General features: G+C 45.5%; 1 protein-coding gene across 2 annotated transcripts in view; it reads right to left on the bottom strand.

Moving 5' to 3' along the window:
* PLPP3 (phospholipid phosphatase 3) overlaps positions 1–17,713 on the bottom strand; it is an 89,322-nt gene that overhangs the window by 13,864 nt on the left and 57,745 nt on the right. Inside the window, exons 3-5 of one of the 2 annotated variants that reach the window (NM_001076473.2) lie at positions 14,360–14,640; positions 13,902–13,959; positions 2,188–2,364 (exon numbers count right to left, since the gene is read on the bottom strand). In NM_001076473.2, the coding sequence (NP_001069941.1) occupies positions 2,188–2,364; positions 13,902–13,959; positions 14,360–14,640 (516 nt within the window). The remainder of the gene's footprint in view (positions 1–2,187; positions 2,365–13,901; positions 13,960–14,359; positions 14,641–17,713) is intronic. The other variant, XM_059884897.1, reaches the window with a different exon arrangement.

The following is a 17,713-nucleotide window of genomic DNA, read 5'->3' as shown; positions in this document are numbered from 1 at the left end:
CCCATCCCCCGCTGTCACTTCACATTAAAGGGCCAGGCTGCAGAGAACAAGCTGCCCAGTGAAAGCCACTCTCATTAACGGTGCGCTCCCCCAATTTCTCTCCCTTCTGGCCTTGACTAGGAAAAAAAAAAACTAAAGAAAGTAAAGAATAAAGCCCGCAAAACAGCCAGTCCCTAGGCTAGGGTTCCCAGGTCAAGGCTGGCTGGCAGCTCAGATGCTACTTTCTCCGTGGTGCCCACTCTGATTGCCCCAACTCCATGCCCCTCTTCTCACCTTGTATGCCTGCTCAAGTGTCCTGGCCAGTCCCCATGATGGCCCCTCGTCCTAGTGTAGTTCCTGTGCCTGGCCTGGCTATGAGCAACTGAACTGGGATTGCCTTGAAAGCAAGGACTGTGCCTTATCCATCCCCCTGCCTTCAAGAGAATGTTCTCAAGAAAAAGTGGATCAGCTCACAGATCCTTGCTTTGTTGATTACACACCCATTCACTTCGTCTGAGCTAGCATCCCTGAGAGGTGCTGGTGACATAAGGAGAATAACACATATATTGACTAGGATCCCTGTCCAGGAGGAAAGGTGTAAAGGGAGACACATGTTCACAGTTTCAACACAGAGTGATGAATATAGGAGACAAGGTGGTTAGTGCAGGGAGATACCAGGCTTCAGCCAGGCTGAGTACCCAGGAAAGGACCAGGGGCTGGTATAGATCTCTCTGCCTCATGATTCTTACCGGGAATGAACAAGGGTTAAAACTAACAATACGACCTGCACATGTAGTACTCGAACACCCAGCCAGTACTCTCTGTTCTAGAACTCCTGCTGGACCGGGGTAAGTACCCCTTAGTACAGACCAGGAAAGCATGGTGTCAGAGGAGGTGCTCAGTCATGTTGGCTGAATAAGCCCCTCAAAGTTTCCAGCACAAAATTTAATGTTATACAGATTTTTTTTTTTAAGCTTCTCTTTTTGACTTTTAAAAACAGCTTGTTGCAGGCAAGAAAAGCAGAGATACCTGAAGACACAGAGGCTCAGAGGTAGAATGCCTCACCCCACCCTCACCAGGACTCAGGGAGGAGGTATGTGAAGGGGTAACTCTGCCATATGGGGCAAATCAGAATGTGATCCATTCAAGACCATTCTCCAGGAAGCTCTGTGGTTTGATGTACAAAGCCCTCAGGCTAGGAGAGAGCTGAGCCTTCACCAAGCTCTCTCTCACCCAGCCAACACCGAGACAAGGATCTGACTAAGTCCAGTAAAGGTCATGGTGGTGGTGGTGGTGGTGGTTTAGCCGCTAAATCATGTCCAACTCTTGAGACCCCATGGACTGTAGCCCGCCAGGCTCCTCTGTCCATGGGATTCTCCAGGCAAGAATCCTGGAGTGGGTTGCCATTTCCTTCTCCAGGGGATCTTCCCGAACCAGGAATCAAACCCAAGTCTCCTGCATTGCAGGCAGATTCTTTACTGACTGAGCTCCAAGGGAAGCCCAAGGTCACAGTAAGAAGGGTAAAAGTTTTCAAGAAACTGGGAAGTGCCTCTGAATAGTAAGTGATCACCAAAGCAGCATGTGAGCAACAGATGAGTCAGAGACTTAGACTCTTGACATATGACTTGGGACAAGTTTCTTCCCCTCCTGAACCCTAAATGCCCTCATGAATAGAGTAAGTGAGTAGGATACTATCTAAGATATCTTGCAATAGCAACTATGAGCCTAACCCTTCTGGAGAAGAGGATTTATAGAGTCTGGTGGATTAAAACTTCCATGGGGACTTCCCTGGAAGTCCACAGGTTAAGACTCCATGTTTCCAATGTAGGGGGCATAAGATCCCCCTTTATGTTGGGGAGATAAGATCCCACATGCCTTGTGGTGAAAAAATCCTATGCCTGTGGCAATAGTTATACAACTCTGTAAATATACCAAGAAGCATTGAATTATGCAAGTAAAGCAAGTGAATTGTATGGAAGGTAAGTTATAACTCAATAAAAATTTAAAAATAAAATAAAACTTCCAGGTTGGAAAGAAGCAGGAATTATCCTCAGTTCATTGAAAGAGGTCCTGGGGCAGGGTGGCTCCCTGGACACCAGGCAGAGAAGAAGATTGAGAGTGCCCTGGCTCTGATCACTGAACCAAAAACATTTAATGAGCAAGTTGTTCAGGACCCTGCTCATGTGCTGAGGACCAGAGGCTACTTACTATGCAGCAGGCCACCAGGGCTCCTTGAGCAAATCCTGCCAGGACATCGCTGGGATGGTGCTTGTGGTCAGACACACGGGACAGTCCTGTGTAAAAGGCCATCATGATCAGGGTGAACTGCAGAAGGGGCCGGAGCAGGCGGGCCCCTCGCCAAGTGAATCGGGCCTGCAGGTACAGCTGGAGGGAGGAGACAGAAAGAACAAACACTGAGTGACTGACCACTCACCTGCATTCTAATCCCAGGTCAATTCCCATGCATGGAATCATCTGCAAGAAAGAGCATTCAAATTGGACTTGACCTCAAGCCCATTTTTTAACTTAAGCCTTAGTTCCTCTACTAAAAACTAGGAAAAATGGAGCTTTTCTAGGGAGCTAAGCTAGAGAGAATTGAAGAAAAAAATCCAAGAGAATGGCCTTAGCACGCTGCCTGACATTCCATAAATGGGAGTTTCCTTTTCTCATTTTTTGATTGAAACCAATTAAAGAATACTAACCAGGGTTCACTCCAGTACTCTTGCCTGGAAAATCCCATGGATGGAGGAGCCTGGTAGGCTGTAGTCCATGGGGTTGCTAAGAGTCAGACACGATTGAGCGACTTCCCTTTCACTTTTCACTTTCATGCATTGGAGAAGGAAATGGCAACCCACTCCAGTGTTCTTGCCTGGAGAATCCCAGGGATGGGGGAGCCTGGTGGGCTTCTGCCTACGGGGTCACACAGAGTCGGACATGACTGAAGCGACTTAGCAGGAGTAGCAGCAGCAACCAGGGTTCATAACAGTTTCTTTTTTATATTCAGTGACAGTTCATTCCATGCATTTGTGTATTTTCCTAGAGATTATGGCTATACAATTCCTTCACTTCCCACCTCTAAGAAGCATCATGGAAACTCATGCATGCTGATCAGGGGAGGTTATTATGACAATCACAAGGCAATGCTTCCGATTCAAATGAAAGCAACTCTAACAAAGAACAATTTCTAAGTCACCACCTGGAACTATGGATTTTGCATCACAACACGAGGAAACACATAAACCAACCAAACAATGCACGAGATCGTTCAAACAGAGGTTGACAGAGACTGGACTGGGTGGGGTAGAAGAGTAACCTGAAGGAAAATGGAAGAAAAAAAGCCACTCTGGCCGAGGCAAAGAAGTTGCAATGACGTCAACTGGGTATTGTCCCTTGAAGTTATCTTGCTGCAGTTTCCGTTCTAACCTCTGGGCACAACCTACTTCTCAGGTTCCTGTGGGAACTTGGGAAATGAAGGGGAAGAGGCAAGAGGACGAAGGGGAACTTCCGACACAAATCAAAGAAAGGCGCTGGGAGACCAGAGAAAGGGGAGGAGCGCGGAGGGGCGGGCGGCGGCCTAAAGATAGACCTGGGGCAGCGGCAAGGGAGTGATTCTGCCCTTCCTGAGACAAATGGACACCTTCCTCAGGGTGGTCAGGAAAGAAAAGCCAGCAGCAAACCTGAGAGACAGAAGAGTGGAAGATTCCAGAATCGTTCTTGCCCATGTAGAAAGAATGCCTAAAACTGACTCCTCAACTACTTGGAAGACAATTTCAAAAAACCCAGACCTGGAAAACAGCAGGCAACTTTATAATCATTATGAAATTACATAAATATATTTTGGGGAAATCTAAGAACAACAGATAAAAAATTTAAAAAGACAGTGTACTGATGTTGTTGGCTGCTAAGCAAGTGATAAAACCCAGTCATTTTTCAAATATTAAAAATACCCCATTAAATATCAAAAAGAAGTAAAGCAATTATATGCCAATTTAAAAAATTTTTAAAAATCTAAAAGAAGAGGTAAAATCATCATAATAGCCCAGCTGATGCTATAAGTAGAAGTTAGCTCACCAAGAACTGCATAGAGCCAGGATGAAACAAAGGACATGGAAGACAATTTGAATAGACAGAATTTTTATTTTTAAGAACACTCATTTATAAGAACCCTCAACTTATAAACTCAAAAGATAATACGTAAATTTGATCAGATTCCTAGGAACATCCTAAAAAGGTTTAGAGAAAAAACTTTAAAAAATTATTATCAAATTAACCTAAAAGGTCAAATAAGTAAATACACTCACATACACACACACAAATAGATCAGTACATAAGCCAGGCACCATGCTAAGTGCTAAGCACACAGAAATGAGAAGTTATCATTCCTCCCCTACGAGAGGCAATATATGAAATATATTAAATATAGATGAATATATGCAAACAGGTTTAAGTGCACTTATGGATTTTATAGACCTATGAAAGAAGCTGGGGTACCAGGGTCAGTTACTAAGGGGTAGGCATATTTGATTTGAATCCTAAAGATACATAAGTATTAAAAGCAGAGACATTACTTTGCCAACAAAAGTCCATCTAGTCAAGGCTATGGTTTTTCCTGCGGTCATGTATGGATGTGAGAGTTGGACTGTGAAGAAGGCTGAGCACTGAAGAATTGATGCTTTTGAACTGTGGTGTTGGAGAAGACTCTTGAGAATCCCTTGGACTGCAAGGAGATCCAACTAGTCCATTCTAAAGGAGATCAGCCCTGGGTGTTCTTTGGAAGGAATGATGCTAAAGCTGAAATTCCAGTACTTTGGCCACCACCTCATGCTAAGAGTTGACTCATTGGAAAAGACCCTGATGCTGGGAGGGATTGGGGGCAGGAGGAAAAGGGGATGACAGAGGATGAGATGGCTGGATGGCATCACCGACTCGATGGGCGTGAGTTTGAGTGAACTCTGGGAGTTGGTGATGGACAGGGAGGCCTGGCATGCTGTAATTCATGGGATCACAAAGATTCAGAAATGACTGAGAACTGAACTGAGCTAAACTGAAGGGGATGTATTGAGAAGTGTGTATCCTAGGCAGCTCAGTGGCTTAGAAGCCAACAGTCAGAGCTGCAAAGAACTTCTGGAGGTTCAGTAATAACAGAAAAGTGTATATACGACCAGTGGGAGTGTGAGGGTGTCAGGGTGTGAGACACAGGGCTACAGAGGCAAGCAGGGGCAATTCATGACGGAGGTTGCATGTCAAAGGAATGTGGCCTCTATTTAGGTAAGTCTTTCTTTCCCAAACCATACTTCATGGAACATTCCAAAGGTCTTTTTTTAAAAAAGGTTGAAAACCAATACAATATTGTAAAGTAATTAGCCTCCAATTAAAATAAATGAATTTATATTTTTAAAAAAAAGAAAAAAAAAGGTTGATAAATATTAAATCCTTATTTTTATCACTTATAAGACTTATTATTTTTATAGAGTATCTATCTATTGAATCCCAACCAGGAAATATTACTGTTAGCCATGGTGAAAAAATCAAATTATTTTTAAGTAAGAGACTCAGTACCCCCCCTAAAATAATGTGCAGGTCAAAGGCCACTCCCTCATTTCTAGTGAAATAACCCAACAAACAGCAGATTCTGCAATCATGAGTCAAAGGAATCTCTTTCTTTTGAGAGTGAGAATGGGAATGATGTTGGTAGCCCCAACTCAGTCTGGTCCTTAAGACAACGGCAAGTTCAGGGAAGAAGGACTAGTCCATATCCAGCGTGACCACCATGGTCCAGCCTTCCTCCAGCCAGTCTTGGCAAGGAACAGGGATGAAGGGGGAACAGGGTAGCTGAAATGGCACAGGTTTTCATCAGATAAACCTCACTGAGCCTCACTTTTCTCCCATGTAAAATAAATTTAACAACTGCCTTATAGGCTGTAGCACAGATTGGTGATAAATGCCTGGCACCAGGTACTGCTCCAAGAAACAGATGATTTTACTCTGTAACCACTTTTCTTTTCCTTAATTTGGACCTGATAACCTCAAGATTTTCTCATTTCTCTCAACTTAAAAATCTATAGGTCCTCAGAAAATGATTGTTCAAAATCTTCCAAGTCTCCCTGCCCTCCTCCATGTAGCCTTTAAGTCACCGGCCCTGGAGATGGAGATGGAGCAGAGGAAGGGCAGGTTTCCCAGCTGGACAAGGCACACATCTCCCCATCCACCGACTCAGATACTGAAGGCTAGAGCTTAATACAAGAAAAGAACAAATATGTGAGAGGAGCTTAAGGAGGGAGGAAGAGACGTGTCGTCAGAATAGCTTCAGGAAGGGAGTGCTTAGGAAGGAGGAGGGGGCCACCATGGGGCTAGAGTCCCTTTGGGAGGCAGTCCCAGGTGGGGCAGTTGGTAAAGAATCTGCCTGTCAATGCAGGAGACATTGGTTCGATCCCTGGGTCGGGAAGATCCCCTTGGGAAGGAAATGGCAGCCCATTCCAGTATTATTGCCTAGAAAATTCCATGAACAGAGGAACCTGGTGGGCTACAGTCCCTGGGATTGCAAAGAGTTGGACATAACTGAGCATACACACACACAGACATGGAATTAGTGGGCAGATGGAAGCTTGTTCCCCTACATCCACTGGTAACTAGTACCTTTATTGAGAAATGTCTCGAGATCTCAGGATCAAGCCTGGTGTCCACAGCTGGGGCACAGCAGTAATTAAGTGAATTCTGGGGTGAGATTACCCTGATTTCTGGAGAAGGAAACGGCAACTCACTCCAGAAATGCCAAGGACAAAGGAGCCTGGCGGGCTACAGTTCATGGGGTCACAAGAGAGTCAGACATGACTTAGCATCACAGGCCCCTATTTCAGTCCCTTACTAACTTCTCTAAGCCTCAGTCTCCTTCTCCGTGAAACAGGAAGGACAGGATCTTCCTCTCAGGGTTGCCAGCATCAAATGAGACATCACAGGACCCTGCCTGGCAGAAGACAGGGACTGAAGGCATTCTTTAGAAATCAACACCACCCATTCGCCTTGATAGATGAGACTGACTCAAATGACTGTAGTTGATTTCACCAAAATAAGTGAATCACTAAAGAAAAAGATTGTGCAATGACCTTTAGCCCAGTGACTACTTCAGAAATGAGAAGTCAGCTGAGGGCAGCAGGCTTTGAGGTTGATCAAAGAATCTGATAACACCCTCTATCCCACCCCAATCTAAGTGCTGAATGGATTGGATTTTGCCAGTTCAGAGCCCAGTTCATATGAGCCACTCATTCCAGGACCAGAGGCTCAGGCCCCCTCAGAATCCGTGAGTACATTCTGGAGTGCCCTGCTCCTTGGGAAATCTGACATGGGAATGCCATGTGGGTCAGGAGGCTCCATACTCCATAGGGGCAGGTAGCCCTTATCCAGGAGACAGAGTCAAACATACCGGCCACAAGGATGTAATCCCCTGTTATGGGCCAAAGAGCATGGAGCCTTTCCAAGAATCAAAACTCCTGCAGGGGCTTCAGCGAAGTCCCAGGCTCCCTGAAAAGGGTGATTTAGAAAGAGGTGAGCAGAACTGGACAAAACCAGAAAGCCTAAATCAGCTTGACCTCTCCTGCGGGTCAGCAACCCCAAGGTCCTGAGTTCTCTGTCTTTATTTCCCCAACGGTGTTAAGGCCTCTGGGCTCAGAGAACCCACTTCCTGGGCATCAGTGTGATGCCACAGAAAGTGCCTAACTTGCAAACAGAACAACTGGATTTGAATCTTTTTTTTGCTACATACCAGCTGTCTGACCTGGACAAAGCACTCCACTTCTCTGAATTTCTGCTTTCCCATATGTAACATAAGGAGATTTTTTTTTTCATTTAAAAAAATGTTGTAAGCATCAGTTCTGTCCAAAACTCTGAAAGACACAGACACGAATAAAACAAATTCCTTCACACACACACAAAAGAATATAATCTTTCCATCTTTTCCTGGGGCTAAGATTGTTCTTCCAATTGCTAAAATAAAACTGCTGATTGTAGATATGGAAAATACAGTAGAAAAGTATATATCTGCCCCCGACCCCAATGTACAGGAAAAGTCCCCAGCACACAGAACTCACTCCAGAAATGGAGCTCTCTTCTTTCTGGTCCGAGCTTCCAAACTGTGGTCCTGTGGAATTCCAACAAAACCTCCTTAGAAAAGTCTGGCTGAGTTCAGGCTGGCTCGGGGCTGAAGCAGCAAGTCAGACCTGGGTGAGTCTCACTGCTTCTTGCTAAGTCATTTGTGTTTCATTACATGATTTGCATACGGGTGAAACAGGTCTGTACTGTCCTCTGGCTTCATTTCCATTGCTCTTGGGAGCTCTCTGCTAGGCGTGAGAAGGAGGCTTTTGTCCTTCCTCTGTCCCTGCCCACTCTCTTCCTGGAAGTCTGTCTAGATCGCTGACATCCACAGGGAGAAACTTTCTCCCTTCTCCCATCTCCTCCATAGCTCATACTTGACTCTGGTTCACAGAGCTGGTGAGTCTACATGGTACAGAACTGGGAAGTTATTCAACTATATTCAGGACAAAGAGGAGTTATTAGTTGACTTTTCTCCTCCTTGAGAAGGAAAGAGGTCTTGCTCTCTGTCACTATCAGGGGGAGAAAAAGAAATTACCAGTTTGCTCAGCATTTAGACACTGAGCAAGGGGCCTTAAATTACATTCCCTACAATTGTTACAACCATTCTGGTAGGTAGACACCATTGTGCCCATTTTACAGTTGAAGAGATCAAGGCCAAAGAGGCCATGCCACCTGCTCAAGGTAACAGTGGATCATGATTGACACTGAGTAAGAGCGGCCTCTTTTAGGTCCATGCTCTAACCACAGAACCACCTGGCTTTCCTTAGGGAATGAGTGCTCTGCAAGCCAAGTATTGGTCTTCTGTATTGGATTTCTGTCTCTGGAGAAGCAATCTGAGGGGACTACACAGATGTCATGGACTAAAGGACAAACTGAATGGGACATTTAGAACTTCAGGCTCCTCTAGCTCACCTGTCACACCTCTTAAGTGTGCATGTCTGAAAACACAGATGTATAGCTTTCGTAAGAGCTAGAGTAGAGGAGTCTCTGACCTGATCTTAAGTTCAGCAGAGCCTGTGAATTGACTCAGCATGCCTCAGAGCCCTCTCCTCTGACCTCCAAACCCTCAGTCCACCCCAATCAGAGAACTCAGCCAGCTGCTTTGCAACTATTTACTTTTCAAGCTTTCCTCACAAAATGTGAGCTCTCTTGGTGTCCCCAGCTGTTGGCACAGAACATGTACTCAGAAAATGCTGGATGGATGGATGAAGCAGAGAGGAAGAAGAGGAAAAACATCTGGTCCAGTGGTTTCTTTATTCCCCCGTGGAAACAACAATCTTGTTCCTGGCAGGGGTTTCACCAGACACTCCCAGGATCTGTGGGCATGTCTCGTGGACATACCAGACCCCACTGCTCTGGGATTCTAAACATGTTGAACAAAACCTCAATGACTAAGAACCACAGGATGGAGAACATGGCTGTCAGAGCATAGCCACTTCCCTGTTTCCTTGGTACCCAACAAACCCTCTGACACCAATTCTCATGGGTACCACAGTGAAGAGCCCACAGGTAAATACTTCAGAGGCAGCAAAGTCCTTCCCTACATCGCATGGGCCCTTCATGATCTATAAGTCAGTGATGAGGAGGTGAACAAAATTTTGATTGGAATGGAAAGCAGAATGGCCTGGAAGTGTCAGAAGATACAGGAGTCATCCATCCATCCATTCATCTAACATTCACTGCATACTTAACTGTCAGACACTACTTGGGTCCATTCGTTCATTCATTCATCAAGCATTTGTTGCATTCTTAATTGTCAGACAGTTTTTGGGGAAGTGAGAGACTGCAATAAATCAAAAGACAAAATCCTCTACTCCACAAAGCTTGTAATATATCTAGTGGAGATACACAAAGCCTGTTTCAGATGGTGAGAAACTGGGGGGGAAAATAAGGCTGCAAAGGAAGCTAGGGAGCATAAGATGGGACAGCCAGGAAAGGCTTCTCTGACAGTGTCCCGAGGAAGTGGAAGGGCAAGGTGCAGATTCCTGGGAGAGGAACTCAGCAGTCCAGGAAAGGCCTCACTTGAACTTGCTGTTGCCTGATCTGAGCAACAGAAGGAGGAGCCAGGGCTGATGCTCACGGGGTCTTCTCAGCTCTCAGTGTACTTTCCATGGTCTACTTCCTATCAGCCATCAAAGCCATGCTCAACTGAACATGTGCAGACCCCATACCACTGTCCTCATGTCCTTCTAACCTCCCACCATCAAGAGACTACCCTACAGGACACCCTCTTTGGCTTCTACCCGCCTCTGCAGTTTAGCGAGTTTCCATAATAAACTATAGACCCCTGTCCCTCCTGCACCATGGACCAGCCTATCGTCATTGTCCATCTGCTCCTCTAGACTGAACTCCCTGAGGGCCATGACCATGCCCTGCCCGTCACTACGTTCCCACCTCTAGCCTGGGGCTTGCATGTGCGTATGCTAAGTTGCTTCAGTCATGTCCGATTCTTTGTGACTCCATAAACTGTAGCCCCAACAGGCTTCTCTGTCCAATTGGATTCTCCAGGCAAGAATACTGGAGTGGGTTGCCATTTCCTCCTCTAGGGAAACTTTCTGACCCAGGGATCAAACCTGCCTCTCTTATGTCTCCTGGATTGGCAGCCTGGTTCTTTACCACTAGCTCCACCTGGGAAGCAATTCCTCACTAAACTGCTGCTGAATGATGAATGTTGAAAGCATAGGTGAGTTCCTTGAGGGCAGGGCCCAGGGCTGATTAATCTAGTAGCCCCAGAAGGCAGCAGCGTGCCTGGTACAACAGAGGTAACTCCAGATATGCTATGTGAATTGGTGCCCCCTTCCCTCCCCCAACTGTGTTGGCATTTTATCCAGATAGCCAGGTCATCCTCAGTCCCTGACCATGGAGGTTCAGGGCCAATCCAGATGTGGTCCTCTGGAGTTTAGACCAGGGCTCAAGGGTAGGGAGCACCATTTAGGTTTATATATGCTGTGGGATTTCTCTGATTTGTATCTGCATTAATCTCTGGCAAGCCTTAACCTCATCCTTAAGCTTCTGTACCCAGAGATAATTTGGTGTTTGGAGCTATGGTTTTTCCAAGCTATCCATTTTACAAATCAAAACCTAATACAGAGCACCCTCCAAAGCCATGGGAAGCTCTAGATGGCAGCCTGGCAAAGGGATGGCTGGTGTTCTGGTCCGCCGCTCTCTGAACTCCATGGAAATCGGGACAAAATTGTCTCTGCCTGCTTTCCATCTTCCCTTTCAACACCTAATCCAAACTTCTTTTAAAAACAACCACAAGGGACTGAGAAATCAATTAGACAGTAGACACCATCTAATTCCACTCTGACATTTGGTAGCTGGTGAAAGCAGAGCCTAGAGAAGAAAAGTGGCACCAACTTCCAAAAACAGACACGATTGTCTCCACTTGACAGAAGAGTACACGGAGGTTCGAAACCTAAGAAACCAACTCACAGTTCCACAGCTAGTAATTAGCATGTCCAGAATCTCCCAGGTCTGTTTGACTCTAAAGGCAAACACTGGCAACGCCATACTCAGCCAGTCCAAATGGGGATATTCCTCAGGCTCCAAGGAAGCTGGAGCCCAGGTTGCCTGAACAAAATCCCACAGGGCTCTGGGGGCTGCCAGAATCTGAAGCTCAACATAAAAGCTGCGGGAGGAGCTTCTCTGATGGACTGCAGTATCTTCTACTTCCCCAGACAGGCAGCAAAGTGTTCTTCAAACTTCCTTTGAAGGCTTTGCAAATTGGACTTTCAAAGGGTGGAGACTTCTGTGTAACATCACATAAAAAGGAGCCATGGTGAAGGACACTGTCCTCCCCACTTCTCAGCTCTTACTTTCAGAGGTTATTTTAAGACAAGATAATCTTAGAGCTAAAAAGAGAGCCCTGAGTGTGCACATTGTATATGTGGGTGCCTGTGAATTGTGAATGTGTGTGTGCAGGTGCTCCAAAGAGTGTGTCAAAATATGCTGCAGAGATGAAGAATTAAAGAGGTTCTTTTCTTTCTTCCTCTCTCTTTCTTTCTAGCCACTATAGTTTTTTCCTCCCTTGAAGATGTAAATAAACACTGAGTCACAATCCACGCCTTACCCAACACCCCCGTAGAGCACTCTTGCTATAATCATAGCTGCCAGGAGGTGATGGGCAGTGGGGGTAAGGCGGCATCTCACGCATTAGAGCAGATCTGAGAAAAGCAGGTCGCCTTCAAGTGACATTGGGATTAGGGCTGGAGCTTGTATCTTAAGTTTATCCTGCAGAGGTTTGATTTTTTTTATCACATAGCACCATGAAAAGAACATACAACAAGGCTCGGGTCATGAAGACCAGCCTTCAAATACCTTTCCTGCCTCCTAAATTCAGATTTGTTTGTTTCTGTGTCTGAAACTGAACACAAAACACATCTCGCTGGGTTACTGAGAGACTCTCAGAGTCATAGCATGAGCACGACACAGTGCCTGGCACACAGAAGGTACCAGAGACCTGTCAGCACCTGTACTTTACAAAACAGTGAAATTACATTTTGTAAAATTGCTTCCAGACCTGGGTAAAATACAAATGCAGTAGGAAATGAAATATCATTGTTAAACTGTCCTTCCTCAGAGCAAAGCAGAAACAAAAACAACAGAAAAATAAAGTATGGTGGGAAGTGCTATCCATGAATTTTAAAAATCCTTGTTTAATGCTTTTAGAGGTTGGGGCCCACCTTGTAGCTCTGTATCCTAGGTAACGGGAAGCCTGGAGGCCTCCAGACTTGGAAAGGACTGGGGGGAAAAAACAAAACAAAAAAACCTCTCTGTTGTTTCTTCCAACTCTTAATTATGTTTTTTAAATACAAAAGCAAAATGCTCTTTTTCCAAACAACTTTATGCTCCTCTGAGCTATGTCTGACCTCTCAGCGCCTTCTCACTCTGAACTCCATCAAAGCAGCCAAAAGCAGGAAGTGCCTTGGCATAGGAACCTCATTTCAAGGGGAGAGGAAAGGCAGGGGGACCATATTTAACTGACAAACAGAAACAGACCAGCAGCTGTCTGCCTGTGTGGCAGCCGGAGGGGAGTAGGGCGCTTCACCTGCACCAACCGTCCCAGCATCTCCAGGAAGCATGGCCATGGCAAGGCCAACATGGGGCCTCAGACGGGTCCACCACTAGCTGAAGGCCCTCCAACACACTGTGATCCTCTCTGGGCCTTGGTCTCTAGGTCTGAGCACTGGGGCTGAGGATTTCCTACTTCACTCTGTTATTACGAGGTCACCTGTGCTCATGGATGCAGAAGGATTCTGCAAAACTCAAAATCGGTCTGCAGGCAGATAATGACAGTTAAAGCCTAAATCAGAAGACGATGGAGGAGGACACGGCATGGAGAACATTATGAGGAATTTGATCAGAAGGCATGGACTTGAGCGATAGTTCTGGTGTCTATGTGAATTTTGGCACTTTGCTGGAATTGTCTGAACCTTATTTAGTGATCCTTTCCCACAGTAGAGATAATATTACTTATAACAAAGTCCCTGGAAGGATCAACTGAGTTAATGGATTTTCAGAAAATGGTGCTTGTTACCACAAAATGTTATACAAGTGTCTTTATCACTTAATCATTCCAAAATGGGTGCTCAATCCTTATCAAGCAGCCATGGTAAATATTATTTTTATTTGAAAAACGGGAAAAATCTGGAAAGTGAAATGACTTCTGCTAACGCAGTGGCAGGGCTCAGAATAGAAACTAATTCTTCTAGCCAACCTCTTTTTCAAAGATTCCTCAGTGAAGTCTGCCCCTAACCATTACAAGGGCTGTATGTACAGATGAGATTTAAGCTGGGGTTGGACTTCATTGGAATCAGAGACAAAGTACTTACCACCAAATACAGCATAGTGTACATGGAGAAGGAGGCATGGCCAGAGAAGAAGGACTTCCTGCAAGAGCAAGAGATGGCTGTGTAAGGGCCATATTCATACCCCCACTACATGCTGGTCTGTCTGTCTTCCCTCCCGGGACTGTGACCCTCGGAGTAGCACTTGCTCATTGCTGCATCCGTGGTCGTGCTTTGGACACCTTGCCCAGGACATAGCAAGCACCCGTGAATGAACAAATAAATGAAAGAAAAAACAGATGAATGAATGGACTTACAAAGCTCCACTGTAATTGTTTTTACCATCTGTCAGCTATTTGACTATGAGTTCCTTAGGAATGGGGACTTTGCCTTATTCGTCCATCTGAATCAGGGCCCCAGCACTGAGCGTGGTACTAAGTAAGTACTCACTGATCTGCCTGCAGCAAAGGCGTGCACCCAGTGCCACGGGGGTGGAGTCTCACCTGGCTTCCTGGACTTTGCTGTCTTCGCCTCTGCATCTGTAGTTTTGAATATAGCCCACGGAGCAGTTGATTTGACTGAAATCAGGGTTGCAGACATTCAAGAAGTGAGGACGCAGGCGCCCTATGGAGACCTTGGCAATGTCTGTGAAGGACTGGCTGATGGCGCAGCCGAAGAGGAAGCAGCCCACCTGCTTGTAGAGGGCTGCCACGTAGGGATTCTGAATCGTCGAGCGGGACTTCTCCTTCAGGTAATAGATGCGGTAGAATTCCCCTGTGATGATCTGAAAGACAACGGAGAGGGAAGTGAGGCGGCATCAGGATCCATCAACAAAAGTGAGGCTGTAAGGATATTCAGTGACATAAGAAGATATTCAGTACATAGCTATAGGTTATAATCTAGAAAAATCCCAATTTTCTATTCAAGAAGTATATAAGACACCAATGTGCATGGGAGAAAAGATTGAAATACTAACACAGTCATTTTTTCCTTATATAAAAAGTCATACATGGTCATATAGGACCTTTGTAGGAAGAAATATATGTAATCAAATATGGTCATATGTAAATATATAAAATATATATTAATATATATATTAAGATATAGATATCTCTGTGTGTGTGTGTGTATTGGGTTGGCCAAACAGGGTTTTTCCATTATGGAAAAACCTGAATGAACTTTTTGGCCAAACTGATACACACACACACACACACACACATTACCAAAGAGAGAGACAAATAAGGACTTAGCTATTGAGGAACCAAAATCATGATTAAGGGTGGCCATGGTGGCGCTAGTGGTAAAGAACCAGACTGCCAATGCAGGAGACATAAGAGGCATGGGTTCCATCCCTGGGTTGGGAAGATCCCCTGGAGAAGAAAATGGCAGCCCACTCCAGTATCCTCACCTGGAGAATCCCATGGACAGAGGAGCCAGGGCTATAGTCCATAGGCTAGAACAGAGTTGCACACACCTGAAGCGACTCAGCACAGCATGGCAAGATGTCAGAGGGTCTGAGCAAATCTCCAGATTCTAGGACTGGGGGTCACGAATCACCAACCACGATCAAACCCTACACAGGGCCTTCGCCTGTACCACACTGGGCCCTGGCTGAGGTTTCTTTGGGAAAGGGTGAATGCTCCCTGACTTGGTTTTGGGTTTGAATCCAGGCTCTGTCACCTACCTGGTGTCCGTCTAAAATAACTTGAGCCTCTACAGAGGTAGTCAGAAACGTGGCAAGTGCTGGAAATGCCCTGGGTCACAGAAAGGGATTCTTTCATTTTACTCTTAAGAAGTAGGGCGTGATGAGAAGAGTACTGGCCTACAAACCAAGAAACTTTTACACAAGGCCCTTCAGAGTTTGTGAATTCCCAAGGGTGCCTGCATTGTCTCCTCCATCCTGAAAGGCAGTGAGCAAGTCTGGGTTTTCATATCCTTCCTCCATCCCACTGTGTCTACTCTTTAATGTTTAGGGGAGGAAGATTCATAACTTCTTTAAAAAGAAAAAAAAAAAAAGAGCCAGCAACTATTGATTATGAACAGCATGTCAGTATTTATTTTTTATATACTTTATGACACCCCCTCAACTACCAGGAGATAGATTGAGACTCAGAGAGGAAAAGCACTCTAACTGAAGCTGCCTGATTCTACATGCAGGTAAAGAATGGTGGGGGCTTGGGGCAGGGAAGCGGGTCAGCTGACTCTCTGTAAGGTAGACACCTTAAATGCCTACACAGCTGAGGATAAGTTCTGTGCTGGTGATACACCACCCCTCAGCCTGCTGTCCTTGACTTAACTCCACCGCACAGCCCTGGCCACTTCCTGGTCACAACCACAGTGCCGGGACAACGATGTTCAACTCATCCCTCACCACAAAGTCCCTCTCACACTTCCTCACAGGGAAGGCTGATGAGCCACACTTGCCCTTTCAGGGAACAGAGAGCATGTTCACAGCCACAAGGGAAGCAATAGACTGACACATCCGGGCACTCTTCTCATGGTCTTCCCTCATTCTTTTTTAGCTGGGGAAGGCATCCAGGCTGGGCATCTGATCCAAGTCCAGGGCTCCCAAGTCTGGAGGGGAGGATGGCCATGAAATGCCAGCTGGGCCCAGGGGCAAGCAGGTGCAGTCGTGAGAACAGCTACCAGTGCTGCTAACATTTATACAGTGATCCTGTGTTTATAAATGCTGGTGATTTCTCAGTGCCACCCTTTGGTTTCCTGGATCATATTGAATTTCCGAGATCATATGATTCCCTTAGAGAGATGGTCAATGGCCAGCCCCGTCTGGCATCCTGGCTTAGCCATTCTCTGGGAGAGCAGCAGGACTATCAGCTGAATGAATCAGTGAATGAAGGAGCAAGATGGTGGTCCACACGGTTGTTTTTATTGCAAAATTGGAAATGTCCTCTAAACATTACCAAGAGTCCTCTGACAACATGCTGCAGAGATTAAAATCTGAGAAGCCTAGCTAGTCATAAATGAAAGGGTCCATTATATATGGGAGAAACTGAAGTTCAAATTAACTCACATCTAAAGATTAGACCCAGGTGTTCTAACTCTCCACCCAGCATTCTTTCCTACCATTCATGGTCTAATTCCCCTTTTGAACCTGTTTATACTTTTACCCTGTGTAACCTTATGGGCTAACACGTTCCAGATGTTTATTACCACCATCACGTTCTCTCTTCCTTCTTCTTCTTTTTTTATAAATCATGCTCACTTGACTTTAGACATGGGGGGAGAAGCACTAAACTAGGAGTCAAGGGGCCAGAGTTCGAGTCCCTACTCACTGAGTGATCTGGGACAAGTCAGCTTCTCCATTTGCAAAATGAAGGCACTAGACTCCGTGATTAATTCCTTCATAACTGCAGTGACATTTATTCCCAGCTTTCCTGTGCTCCCTTCACCAGTAGCCTCTCATCAAAGCAAAGATAATAAGCAGCAGGAAAGGAAACGTACTTGTGAGATGACACAAGCCAAGAACAGAATCAAGACCCCATGCATAATTCCTGCCCTAGGATGACTTCTGAGTTCCTTGAACCATCCACTGAAACAGATTAAGAAACTGTTTCTAAATGGGCATGTCTTGGGTGTGATTCCAATTTGATACTGAAAAAGAACACGTGGGTTCCCACTGCAGATCAGCATCTCTTACATCATTTTATGGTTGATTAATCCCAGGGGAGTCACCTCTCTGCTTCAGTCATCTCAGGGAGAAAGGGTTTGGTTACACCCCAAGGACAATCTTTAGCTCTCACATCCTTCATTCTGAAACTTCAGTTTTCAATGCCACAGTTTTGCAAATAGCAAGCTGCTAAGTAAAATGCTTCCTCCTCTCACAGGAAGATAATGAT

This window comes from Bos taurus, chromosome 3 (genome assembly GCF_002263795.3).
Source record: "Bos taurus isolate L1 Dominette 01449 registration number 42190680 breed Hereford chromosome 3, ARS-UCD2.0, whole genome shotgun sequence".
In the NCBI taxonomy this organism is placed as follows: domain Eukaryota; kingdom Metazoa; phylum Chordata; class Mammalia; order Artiodactyla; family Bovidae; genus Bos; species Bos taurus.
This window is presented reverse-complemented; position numbering and strand designations above follow the sequence as displayed.